The 12,927-nt window shown below is 33.3% G+C and overlaps 1 protein-coding gene across 1 annotated transcript in view; it reads left to right on the top strand.

Moving 5' to 3' along the window:
- The window catches only part of LOC141583002 (histone demethylase UTY-like), a 219,099-nt gene that overhangs the window by 79,133 nt on the left and 127,039 nt on the right, over positions 1 to 12,927 (top strand). The window contains exons 7-8 of the mRNA XM_074392434.1: positions 455 to 509; positions 3,922 to 3,956. Of these exons, the coding sequence (XP_074248535.1) occupies positions 455 to 509; positions 3,922 to 3,956 (90 nt within the window). The remainder of the gene's footprint in view (positions 1 to 454; positions 510 to 3,921; positions 3,957 to 12,927) is intronic.

The raw sequence follows: 12,927 nt of genomic DNA on the forward strand, positions 1-12,927 counted from the left end.
TTATGCTAATTCTCATATTATCTAACTTAATTTCTGAAGTTCAGTTCTCATTTTAAGAAATAGTCCTCTAAAAATATAATTAGATTTTCCACATTTTAAAACAATGAATTGAAGTACATGTCTCATCTTATACCTTAATATTTTGTTTACTGGAAGATTCAAATGTATGAAGTTTTTTAATATAAAAATATAAATATAGTTGATACAGTTAATTCTTTCATAAGGCCTTCATTCTTAATAATCTCAGGGAAATAACTTTATAACGTATTTCAACAATAAATTTGAAATTATAATTTTATTTGGTTGAGTGTAGTGCATTGTTAATATAGCATAGCTTTGTTATTTTATGATAGACGTTAAAAGCCTAAAATAGAAAACTTCATTTTATGCAACTGTAAATTTAATATTCTTTCTGTTCTGTTCCAGCATTAATATTTTTACTTTTCTCTTACAGCATTTTCAGTTAGCTTTGATTGACTGTAATCCATGTACTTTGTCCAGTGCTGAAAGTAAGTAGTTTTAAATAAAATACTTTTGACCAAAGAATATTATTGATAGGACATTTGAAATCATGTCTTTTAATACCCTTTTGTGTACTGATAAACTTTCTTTCCTTGATTCTTGAGAAGAGAAATGAGAAGACATGCACCTGTTTCAGAGAGTTTTAAGTTACTGGAGTTTAGTTGATTTGGGTACTATTTTTCTTTCCCAAAGATAATTCAGTATTATTATTTGATAACCGTAGAAATGACTGATGATATTTCACAGAGCACAGTAACAAATAATGATTACCTACTTAAGACCAGGTAGTTTTCTTCCTTTGCAGTCCTAATGTTTTTAAATTAAAAATTACTACACCTTTTTATATTTTAGGATTTCCACATACCATGAGCCTGTTTTTTGAAATTCTTTTGTGCACTTGTGATGTTGCAAAAGCAAAAAGTTTTCAAAGCCAATTTTAAACAGAACCTGAATGAAAAGTTTCAGGTTCTGTTATGAATAAGTTAAAAATGTGTAATTTTGAAAGTAAATACTGTTTTTTGAACTGTTGAAGGTGAATGACTACAATTAATACTTTGGGAAACAATCAGATTTGAAAAGAATATGAAAGTTTACATTATGTGATTTTACTTTGTAATAAAAATGTTTGAATATTAAAGACATTTCATGTCCATTTTTTATCCATTTCAGTCTATAATTGAAAGATGCCATATTGAGCACACCTAGTTGTATAGTTAGACTCCCTTTTAATGTATAGATAAGAATGAAACGTGAGCTAGGCATAGTGGCTCACGCCTCTAATCCCACCACTTTGGGATGCCAAGGTGAGTGGATCACCTGAGGTCAGGAGTTTGAGACCAGCCTGGCCAACATGTTGAAACCTCATCTCTACTAACAGCACAAAAATTAGCCAGGCACTGTGGTGCACGCTTGTAATCACAGCTACTCTGGAGGCTGAGGTAGGAGAATCATTTGATTCCTCAGGAGGTGGAGGTTGCAGTGAGATGAGATTGCACCAATGCACTCCTGGGTGAAAAAGCAAGACTCTGTCTTTAAAAAAAAAAAAAAAGGATGAAACATGGAGATATTTATCTTACAAAATATGATACTGTAATTTATGGGATGATGAGGTCAGAGACTTGGGACTCCAGCTTCAATTTGTTTAATTAAATTTGTTAATTTAGATTATAAGTTTAGATGGTATTAGGTTGCTACTTACCACTAATTTTTTGTGTTATTTTTATTTGGTGGGTACATGGGGGTATGATACATAGTCTTTGGTTTTCTCTTTGCCTTTTTTATTGTTTTTTGTTTTTGTTTTGTTTTGTCCTTTGAGGCAGGGTCTCACTCTGTTGCCCAGGTTGAGTGCATTTGGTGCAACTATGGCTTACTGCAGCCTCTGTCACCCAGGTTCAAGTGATCCTCTCATTTCATCCTCCCAAGTAGCTGGAACTATAGCTGCATGCAGTACCTGGCTAATACTTTTATTTTTTTGTATTTTTTTTTTTGTGGGGATGGGGATTTGCCATGTTGCTCAGGCTGCTCTTGATATCTTGGCCTCAGGGCCTCCCAAAGTACTGGGACTACAGTCAGGAGTCACTGCACCTGGTGCTTTTTTCCTTTTGTTAACTTATCATCCAGTTTGTCTCCAGCAATTCAGAGACATGATATTTTGATTACCTGAGTTTTAGTGGTAAGAAAAGCCCTGTTTGAAAAGGGGAGGAAAGAACTCTCAACCTGTGTAAACTGCAGTGGTTGGTTGTGTATATGTGTGATTTTTTCTTTCGTTGCTTTTGTTTTTGGGGGGAGACGTTATTATCTTGAAATTAATCTTTTTCTGTAAGTTTTACTTTATGGCTGATTACTTAACATTTTATGTTTGTCTACTTTTACAAACTTTTAGTTTCTTTGATTTAAGTTGATTACAGAATTCTGGAGTAATTTTTCTCTAATAGAAAGGAATTTATGTTTTCTAATGCATTAGTCTCCAGTGTTAGATAACGGGGAATTTACTGAAAAGCTGCGAAACATTTAGAGGCTGCTTTCTAGACATTTATGCAGATTCACTAAATCGAAATCTTAAAGACTTGATATAGGAATTTGTAATTGTGTCATCCATCCCAGGTGCAATTTATCTTTAGGACAGTGACAGAAATGAGTGAGAAGCAAGGAGGGAAAGTTGAGAAGGGAGGAGAGATAAAACGATGTCAGAAATTCATAATTAATGTGGGACTTTTCTTTGAATATGTAAATATTCTGTTTATAATTTTGATAGGTTTTAAAAAATATATGCTAAAACAATGAGAAAAGATATTTCTCATGGATGAATAAAAACTATAAAATTTAAATAATTGGACTTGTAATTATCCACTGTGATTTTGTTGTATGCACTGGTGATGGGGAATTGGGCATCAAGAAGGGCTTCAGAAAGAAGCCAAACATTTTGGCTTTATTTGAGTCTTCAAATACATTATTTTTAAATTTATTTAGGACTCAATATAGAAATTATTTTGATGTATTGCTTTTTAGGTAGTTTGACCATTTTTGTTTTTAATTAAAAACTGATTAATTCTGGAAAATGGAAAGAAAACTAATTTTCTGTACATTGTTACTAGTATTTGATCTATAACTTAAAGTGGTTAACATAAGATTGAATATAAAGAAAAAGCATATGCGTTGAAAAACGTTGCTTGATTACAGAGTTAATACTATGTTTTTAAGGTGAACTTTTATATACCTTGTGTTGAGACATGTAACTTAAATGCTTGTGTTTACTTAATATTCTTTTTACTTAATATTCTTTTTTTTTTTTTTTTTTGAGACGGAGTTATCGCTCTTGTTACCCAGGCTGGAGTGCAATGGCACGATCTTGGCTCACTGCAACCTCCGCCTCCTGGGTTCAGGCAATTCTCCTGCCTCAGCCTCCTGAGTAGCTGGGATTACAGGCACGCCCCACTGTGCCCAGCTAATTTTTTGTATTTTTAGTAGAGACGGGGTTTCACCGGGATGACCAGGATGGTCTCGATCTGTTGACCTCATGATCCACCCGCCTCAGCCTCCCAAAGTGCTGGGATTACAGGCGTGAGCCACCGCGCCCGGCCCTTAATATTCTAATTAAGAACTTTTTATGAGGTATAATTAAACCTGTTACAGATTTTAATGATTATTAGAATTATAAATAAATTGATTAAAGTATTACTTAATTTTTATACTGCTTTTCTTCGAATACTCATGATGTTTGTTAGGTTTAATTGCGTATTTTTTAACTTAAAACAGAAGTTGCAATCCTTGTCAAATACATATTCTATAGTTTAAGCATTTGCATATGTCTGAAATTTTATATTATCCCTACTTTTTAAAAACTTTATTACATTAAATTAAACTGTATTGTAACTGATCTTTTCCCATGATCCATTACAGTTCAATTTCATATTGCCCATTTGTATGAAACCCAGGTAAGTGTTTAACTTAAGAACAAGAATAAAACAGTCACTTGTGCTTTAGATGAAATAAAATGTTACTTCAACGTATCATAATTTAAATGAAATAAACGTATTAGACAATTTGAGCTCTGGGTGTTACACTCCTGCATATATTTTATGTTTTACTCTAATATGTTTGAAATTTTGTTTAATGATCAAATTGTTAAAGACAAAGGAATTGGAAATTTTTATTTAATATTTATGTATATAGCAGTTTCTGTAGCTACCTTAAGCTGTGTATTTTATTTTCTAAACATAATACTTGCTGTGTATGCAGTGCTTTGATTTAATATAATTTGCCTCTATGCCTGTATTTAAGAAGCTTTCAGCTAACTCTGTAATGTCTAGTTTTCTTTTAAAATATTAATGAATGATTGTATTAGTCATTGTTATGGAAATATTCTGTTTTTCTTTAAGACTGAGGTTTTAAACATCAAACCAATAGGAATAATAGTTACCACTACTTCAGGGCTATTTGGTTTTTAAAGGTATTTCAAATTAATTTTTGAATATTTTGCTTTGTATAGCAGATTTAGTTTTATTACAGTATTAAAGTGATAGTAACACAGGGATTTACAGTTTGTGGTGGAGTTGGTAGACTTACAAAAATTGGTAGTGATTCTTCATGAGTAGCTGAACATTTTGAATTTCAGTTGTAAAATAAAGAAAGATTTAATAACCAAGTTGGGCATGGTGACTCATGTTTTAATTTCAGCATTTTTAGAGTATGATGCAGGAGTATCTCTTGAGTCCATGTATTTCAGACCAGCCTGGGTAATATAGTGAAACTGGTCTTTACAATTAATAATTAGCCAGCTATAGTGGCATATACTTGTAGTTCAAGCTAGCTTTGAGGGGCCAAAGCTGGAGGTTTGCTTGAAGAGTCAGAGGCTGCATTGTGCTGTGATACTGCACTCCAGCCTGTGTGGCAGAGTGAGACCCTGTCTTAAAGGAAAAAAAGCAAAGAGAATTTCATGGGGTGGGGGTTATTATACATATATATAATTTTTATATGTAAAATATATATATAATTTTTATATATAAGCTTATTATATGTATATATAATTTTTGAGGTCTAGCCTTATGTTTCTAGTGCAAGTAGAAAATAGTGATGCAGAGAAGTAGATTCGATGCAAGATTATATCCAAGACAGGAAAGATGTTGATATTTTCTGTTTTTCATATTACTATGGGGTGCAATCAGATATAGAACATTTAAGCAGCTGGTTCTTTAACTCAGCTATGGAGGAGCTTCATGGGAAGTTTTTAAGAATTATCTTCATGTTTCTCTACCTCACATATCCTTGTGCTCCATAAGACACACACAGTGGCCTTAGATTTACTGAATTAAAGTTGCTAAACCTTCAGGTGGGGATATTCTAATCTAGAAGTTGACTTGGTTTTACAAAATTCATTTTGACCTATTTATGTTGAAAGTGACAATTTTATAAATTTTTGCAGTCATACCTTAGTGATGACCTTGAGTAGTAGAGTATGAATAACTACCACATGCTTAGCATTCCGGTAATGGAACACTAGGCATAAACAGGTTAATATTGCCCATCTTTTTACATGAGTGTCATGAATAAAAATTCTTAACCTGCCATTCCAAGTTTTGGGTATGTGTTTTTTCCCTTTATTATGTTTTTGCCCTTTTAAAAAACTTCCTTAGTCTTCCAGTAAAGGAAAAGTAATTTATTATTATTATTTTTTTTTTTTCAAGAGATCAGGTCTCCCTTGTTGCTCAGGCTGGAGTGCACTGGTTTGGGTCGTGGGGGAGGGGGGTTGTGATGATTGTAGTTTACTGCAGCCTTGAACTTTTGGGCTCAAGCCATGCTCTCTCTTCAATCTCTCTAGTAAGTAGGACTATAGAAGTGTGCCAATATTCCTAGCCAATTTATTATAATTTTTATTAGAGATATGGTCTTGCTGAGTTTTTAAACCTGGTCTCAAAGCACCTGGTCTGAATTGATTCTCCTGTGTTAGCCTCCCATAGTACTGGGATTGTAGTTGTGAGCTACTGTGCTTGGCCCCAATCTTTTATGACCCTAGCAAATGAGAAGAGCTGGTAAAAGTTATACTTGATAGTAAAATATTTTGAAACTATTTTTGATGCTAACATTAAACTTGCCTTACGTATTAGTCTGTTCCCACATTGCTAATAAAGACATTCCCAATCCTGGATAATTTATAAAGGAAAGAGGTTTAATTGACTTGGAATTCACTATGGCTGGACAGGCCTCAGAAACTTAAAATCATGGCAGAAGGGGAAAAAATCCATCCTTCTTTACATGACGACAAGAATGAGAACTGCTGAACAAAGGGGGAAAATCTCTTATAAAGCCTTCTCATCTTGTGAGAACTCACTCGATATCCTGAAAACAGCATGAGGGTAACTGCTCCCATGATTAAATTATTAATACCTCCTGGTGGTCTCTCCCATGGTACATGGAAATTATGAGAACCACAATTCAAGGTGAGATTTTGGTGGGAACACATATTACCTGATGTGGAGAAAGTAATTTTAAATGTCTTCTACCTGTTCATATTATTTGTACAGTTCAAAATATTGAAATAATCTCAAATTTATTGAAATCTTTAAGGAAATAAATGTATGAATTTTAGATAAAATATAGTCATTTAAAAAGATTCAAATATAAAAACTTTAGAACTTCAGTTCTTACTGAAGAATTTTTATATTTGAATCTTTAAAAATTAAGACTATATCTGTACTTGTGTGGTAGATGGCAGTATAATAGAGTGAGGACACAAAGTCTAAACTGCGTATAGTCTTCTCAGAAGTGGAATAATGGATAGCGTGCTTTCATATGGTAACCCCATGTCAGTGGATATATTCAGTGGAATTCTTTATCTCAGTGATACCTTACTTACTAATATAAGTATGTCCTCCTAATTTAAAAAATTCTGTTACAAGTATTTATCTAATATACTATATAGGCTGCAATGTAAAATGTAGTATTCTGTGGGTACATATATAGATTATTTTGGTTTTTCTAATTTTTAACCAGTAAATGAAAAACTTTGTCAACTGGGTTTTCTCATACCCTTTTATAATCTTCTGTCACCTGATACTTACATTTTCAAAAAATTGCTGAGTTTTCCTTTTTCTTAATCTAATCTTTCGATAGCTAATTAAATAGAGTTTGTAGCTTTTTGGATAACTTATGGCTTACCCTTACTGTGTTTTTATGATGAATTACATTAATTGCTAAAATCAATGTAAATTCTTAAGAAAAACCAGCAAAAATATTAACAAGAATTGAAAGTACTAAAAGCTACTACCAGTCCAAATTCAGTTAATACATTCAAAGACCAACATACCATCATCAAGAGGGAATTATCTTTAGGGTGCAGTGATTATTCAAACATTGACAAACTAATAAATGTGATTTGCTACATAAACATAAAGACAGAGAGGATTATATGATTATCTCACTAGATAAAAAGCATTTGACAAAAACTCAAAATTTTCTCATAAAAATTTTCAATAAATGAGTTAACAAATGTGTCTCATCATAATTAAGGCCCTATAACCCAGGCCTACACTTAACATTATACTCAACTGGGGAAAATGGAAAACATTTTTATTAAGATCAGGAACAAGACAAGGATGCCCACTTTTACCACTGCTGTTCAACATGTAATAGAAGTCCTAGCCAGAGTAGTTAGACATGATAAAGAAATAGAAAAATTCTTGAGAAGAAAAAGGAAAAAAATTCATTGGTTTGCAGAGTCATGATCTTGTAGATTTTTTTAAAAAAAAAAAAACCTTAATTAGCACTGCCAGCAAAAATTATTAGAGCTTCAAGAAGAAAACCTCAAATTATTATTAAAGCTCCAGATACAAAATTAATACACAACTATCATAGCATTTGTATATGTTAATAAGAAGTTATCTGCAAAAGAAATGGAAAGATCTGTAGCCTGAAATATGCTAAACATTAGTGAAGGAAATTGATAATGACAAAATAAATAGGAAGATCTCCTTGTTCATGGATTGAAACAGTCAGTACATTAAGTGGTATATAGACACTGTCCCCACCTTTTTGTAGTTTTGCAAATTTCAATGGCATTTGCACAAAAATTTTTGCAACAGTTGTATCTCTGTGCAAATGCCATTGGAATTTCCACAGAGATACAAATAACTGTTGTTAAAAATTTTTGTGGAATCAAAAGACACCCTGAAAAGCTGAAGGAATCTTGGGCAAGCTAAACAAGACTGGGCTATTGTTTATAAGCAATAGTAATGAAAATGGTAAGATACTGATTGGTTTGTAAAAAGACACGTAGAACAATGGTACTTTATAGAAAGCCTGCAAGAAAACTCCACATACATAGGGTCAGCTGGTATTTGACAAAGTTTCCAGGAAAATTCTGTGGAAAAGGTTAGTCTTTTTTGGTACTTTTTTTGGGAAAAACTGGATATCCACATTTATAATAATGGAATTAGATTTTTATTTTATACCATACACAAAAAGCAACTCAAAATAGATTGAGGACTTTATAAACATAGACTTTAAATCATAATGGAAGAAAACAGCAGGGAAAGCCTCATGACATTGACCTTAGCAGTGATTTTGTTAGATGTGGCAGTAAAGACATGGATAATAAAAGCAAAAGTACATGGATTGCATCAGATTGTAAAGCTTGTTTACAGCAAAGAAAGCAATCAACAAAGTTAAAAGCATCTTGGTAGTTTGGAAGATAATATTTGTAAACCATAAATTCCAGTAGGGGTTAATACCCCAAATGTCTCCAAATCCCATGCTAGTCAGTAACCAAAAAGTAACCTAGAAATAAAAGTGGGCAAAAGGATGTGGATAGACATTTTTCCACAGAAAGTGTACTAATGGTCAACAGGTATATGACACATTGCTTAATAGAACTAATCAGGGAAATCCTCCATGAAATATCACTGCACATCTTAGGATAGCTGTATTAGTCTGTTTTATACTGCTAATAAAGACATACCCGAGACTGGGTAAAATTTAGGAAGGAAAGAGGTTTAATTGACTCACAGTTCTGCATGGCTGCGGAGGCCTCAAGAATCTTAGAATCATGATAAAAGGTGATGGAAAGAAAGACACCTTCACATGGTGGCAGAAAGGATAATTGTCAAGAATAGGGGGAAGAGCTCGTAATTAAACCATGAGGTCTTGTGAGAACTCACTATCCCAAGAAGAGTGTGAAGGAAATGACCTCCAGGCATCTGGTCTCTCCCTTGACACATGAGTATCAGTGGGAATTACAATTTAACATGAGTTTAGGGTGGGAGCACAAAGCCTCACAACATCAGCATATGTTATAAAAAAGTTAAAAATAATAAAGAAAAGGCAATGAACCATACAATTCTGGTGGGAGATGTAAATTGGTAAGGCCATTATGAAAACAGATGAAAGTTACATAAAAAATGAAAAATACAACTACCATGTAACCAGCCATTCACTTAATATATATTGGAAGGAAACAACATCAGCATCTATCTGCACTTCATAATAATTGCAGGATTATTTTCAATAGCCAAGATGTAGAAACAAACTACATGGCCATTGGCAGATGAATAGATAAAGAAAACGGGGGAGGGCGTATCTAGATACATGCACAATGGAATGTTATTTGATTTTTAATGCATGTTGTAAATGTTTAAAAGACTTGTATAAACTAAATTTCTACAAATGCTGTTTGCATGTAACATATACAGTAACATCTGTTAATAAACATACTGGTTTTCTTTTTGGCTTTTTTTTTGTTTGTTTGAGAAGATAAAATGGAGTATTTCATCATCTGATTTTCTGGTGGTGTTTTTACATATTTTTAATATATGTAAATCTCCTTAATCATCCTTTTTTTTAGTTTTCTATTTATAACTTGTCTAAATGAATTCAGAAGTTGAGTACTTGAAAAGATTAAATGAATATTTCTCACAAGTGAAAAAGAGCAAAAATGTCAAAAGTAATGTTGGAGAAATTTACTACAGGGTTACAGATGTGTTAATAGCATATGTTTTAGAATGGTTACACAAAAATATAATAAGAAATTTAGAAATTTAGAAGCTTTTTTCTAGCAAAATATAAATGACAAAATTTTATCCCAGAAGTAGGAAACTTGAATGCCTAAGTTGCTGCTCCAGAATTTTTTTTTTTTTTGGAGACAGAATTTTACTCTTGCTGTCCAGCCTGGAGTGCAGTGGTACAATCTCAGCTCACTGCATCCTCTGCCTCCCGGGTTCAAATGATTCTCTTGCCTGAGCCTCCTGAGTATCTGGCATTACAGGCACCAGCCACCACACCTGGCTAATTTTTGTATTTTTAGTAGAGGAGTTTCACCACATTGGGCAGGCTAGTCTCAATCTCCTGACCTCAGGTGATCTACCAACCTCAGCTTCCCAAAGTGCTGGGATTACATGGTTGGGCCAGTGCAACTAGCCAGAAATTAAAATTTAATATAAAAAAATTTTAAAGAAAACCACATGGATGTTCTGACTAGTCTTTCAGATTTAGAAACTAATTTTAACATTTATCATGTTATTATAATGCTGCATAATTTTGGATGCATGCATACAGAATGTAAAGACAAGGTCTATGAATTATTTATCCCTCTGTCTATATTTATCTCCAAAGTAGCCACCAGATTTGTTAACAGTTATTTGAGTATTATTGTAGCAAAATCTTTTAGTTGTTTAGGTAAATTTACATATGGATTTGTATATTTCTTTGTTTTTCTTTATTTTACTCAAATTGTAGCCTATGAGCATATGCTCTTACACCCTTTTTTTGTTTTGTTTTTATTTCCTTATGTCTTGGAAGTTACTGTTAGTACAAGTAGAGCTGTATTGTATAATGTCAGTGATTTACTTTGACCAATTTAATAATTGTGAATAATTAGAAATACTGTGAATAATTCTTTAATTAAGGCATTTTAAACAAAATGAAATGTTTATTTATTTGTTTATTTTTTGATTGACTCTTGCTCTGTCTTTGAGGCTGCAGGGCACTGGCATGATCTCAGCTTACTACAACCTCCATCTCCTAGTGATTCTCCTGCCTCAGCCTCCTGAGTAGCTGTAATTATAGGCACTTGCACCATTCTCAGCTCAGTTTTGTATTTTTGTATTTAGAAATTGCCTAAATGAATCCAGAAGTTGAATCCCTGAAAAGATTAAGTGGGCATTTCCTCACAGGCTTTTGCCATGTTGGCCAGACTTGTATTGAACTCCTGACCTCAAGTGATCTGCCCACCTTGGCCTCCCAAAGTGCTGGGATTACAGGCATGAAGCACCACTCTCAGCCTATGCTATTTCTTAAAGTAAATCACAATTTAGGGTTGGTTTTAGTACCGCAAATACCAGGCAGTTTTTACTTATATAGACAGACACAAAAATGCTATGTAAATGATCAGCCAGATCCAGTTTATGTGTAAAAGACTATTATATTAGGCATAGTCTTATTCTATGAATTTAAGTACAACTGAACATAAAGATACTATAAAAAATGTTTTGAATGGGATATAAATAAAATAGAGACTCAGAAATTAATAATGTAGAACTTGTAAAAAGTAGGCCTTATTTTTCCTCTCCCTGGTGAATAAAAACGCACAGAGTATTCAAAAATTTCATCAAGAAAAAGAAGTTACATGTATATACAAAATAAGTGGCAGAAGTGAAGTAATCATTATTAGAGAAATTAAAATATCTTACAAAAGGCTCTTCTGGAGATCTCTGTGTGGAACATAGCTTGAGATGCAGAATAATTGACAGGCTTAGTGATTCACACCTGTAATTCCTGTGCTTTGAGAGGCTAAGGTCAGAGGATCCGTTGTGGCCAGGAATATGAGACCAGTTTAAGTAACATGGCAAGACTCTGCCTTTACAAAAAGTTTAAAAAAATAATCTGGATGCAGTGGCTCATTTCTGTAATCTCAGCACTTTGGAGACAGACAGAATTCCTTGAGGTTAAAAGTTCAAGACCAGACTTTTAACGTACAAAAATTACCCATTTGTGTTGACGCATACCTCTCTCCTAGATATTGAAGAGGCTGATGCGGGAATATTGTTTGAGCCCAGTAGTTGGAGATTACAGTGAACTGTGATCATGTCCTGCAGTCCTGAAGACAGAGCAAGACAAAAAAAATTGGTCAATATACTAGGGCAATACATACTACAAATATATCTCTTAATATAAACTTTAATATCAGTTTATATCCACAAAATGTAATGACTTGTTAGAATTGAGTCTTCTAATCCAGAAATACTTCTCTATTTCTTCTTTGGTATATTTTCATCAAAGTGTTATTATTTTCCTCATGTAAATCTTGAACATGTTTGCTAGGTTTATACGTAATTCATTTTGGAGTGTTTTGTAAAGAGTATTGTTTTTAATTCCAAATTCCACTAGTTCATTGCTGGTATATAAGAAACAGTTGGCTGGGCACAGTGGCTCATGCCTGTAATCCTAGAGCTTTGGGAGGCCAAGGCAGGTGGATCACCTGAGGTCAGAACTTTCAGACCAGCCTGGCCAACGTGGTGAAATCCTCTTCTCTACTAAAAATAGAAAAAAATGCCAGGTGTGAAGTTGCTTGTTGGTAATCTCAGCTACTCCAGAGGCTGAGGTTGGAGAATTCCTTGAACCTGGGATGCAGAGGTTGTGGTGAGCCATAATTGTGCCATTACACTCCAATCTAGGTAACAAAATAGAAACTCCATCTCAAAAAAAAAAAAAAAAAGAAGAAACTGTTTTCTTTCTTTGTTTTAGTCTTTAGACCCTGCAATTGTGAATTAATTGCATTAGTTCCAAGAGGTTTTATTGGTCACTTCCTTCAGATGGTCTACATAGATTATATTGTCCATGGAGAGGGCAGTTTTATTTTTTCCTTCGCAATCCATATACATTTTACTGTGTTTTCTTGTCTTATTGAATAAGCTGGGA

The sequence above is a fragment of the Saimiri boliviensis genome, chromosome Y (assembly GCF_048565385.1).
Source record: "Saimiri boliviensis isolate mSaiBol1 chromosome Y, mSaiBol1.pri, whole genome shotgun sequence".
In the NCBI taxonomy this organism is placed as follows: Eukaryota; Metazoa; Chordata; class Mammalia; order Primates; family Cebidae; genus Saimiri; species Saimiri boliviensis.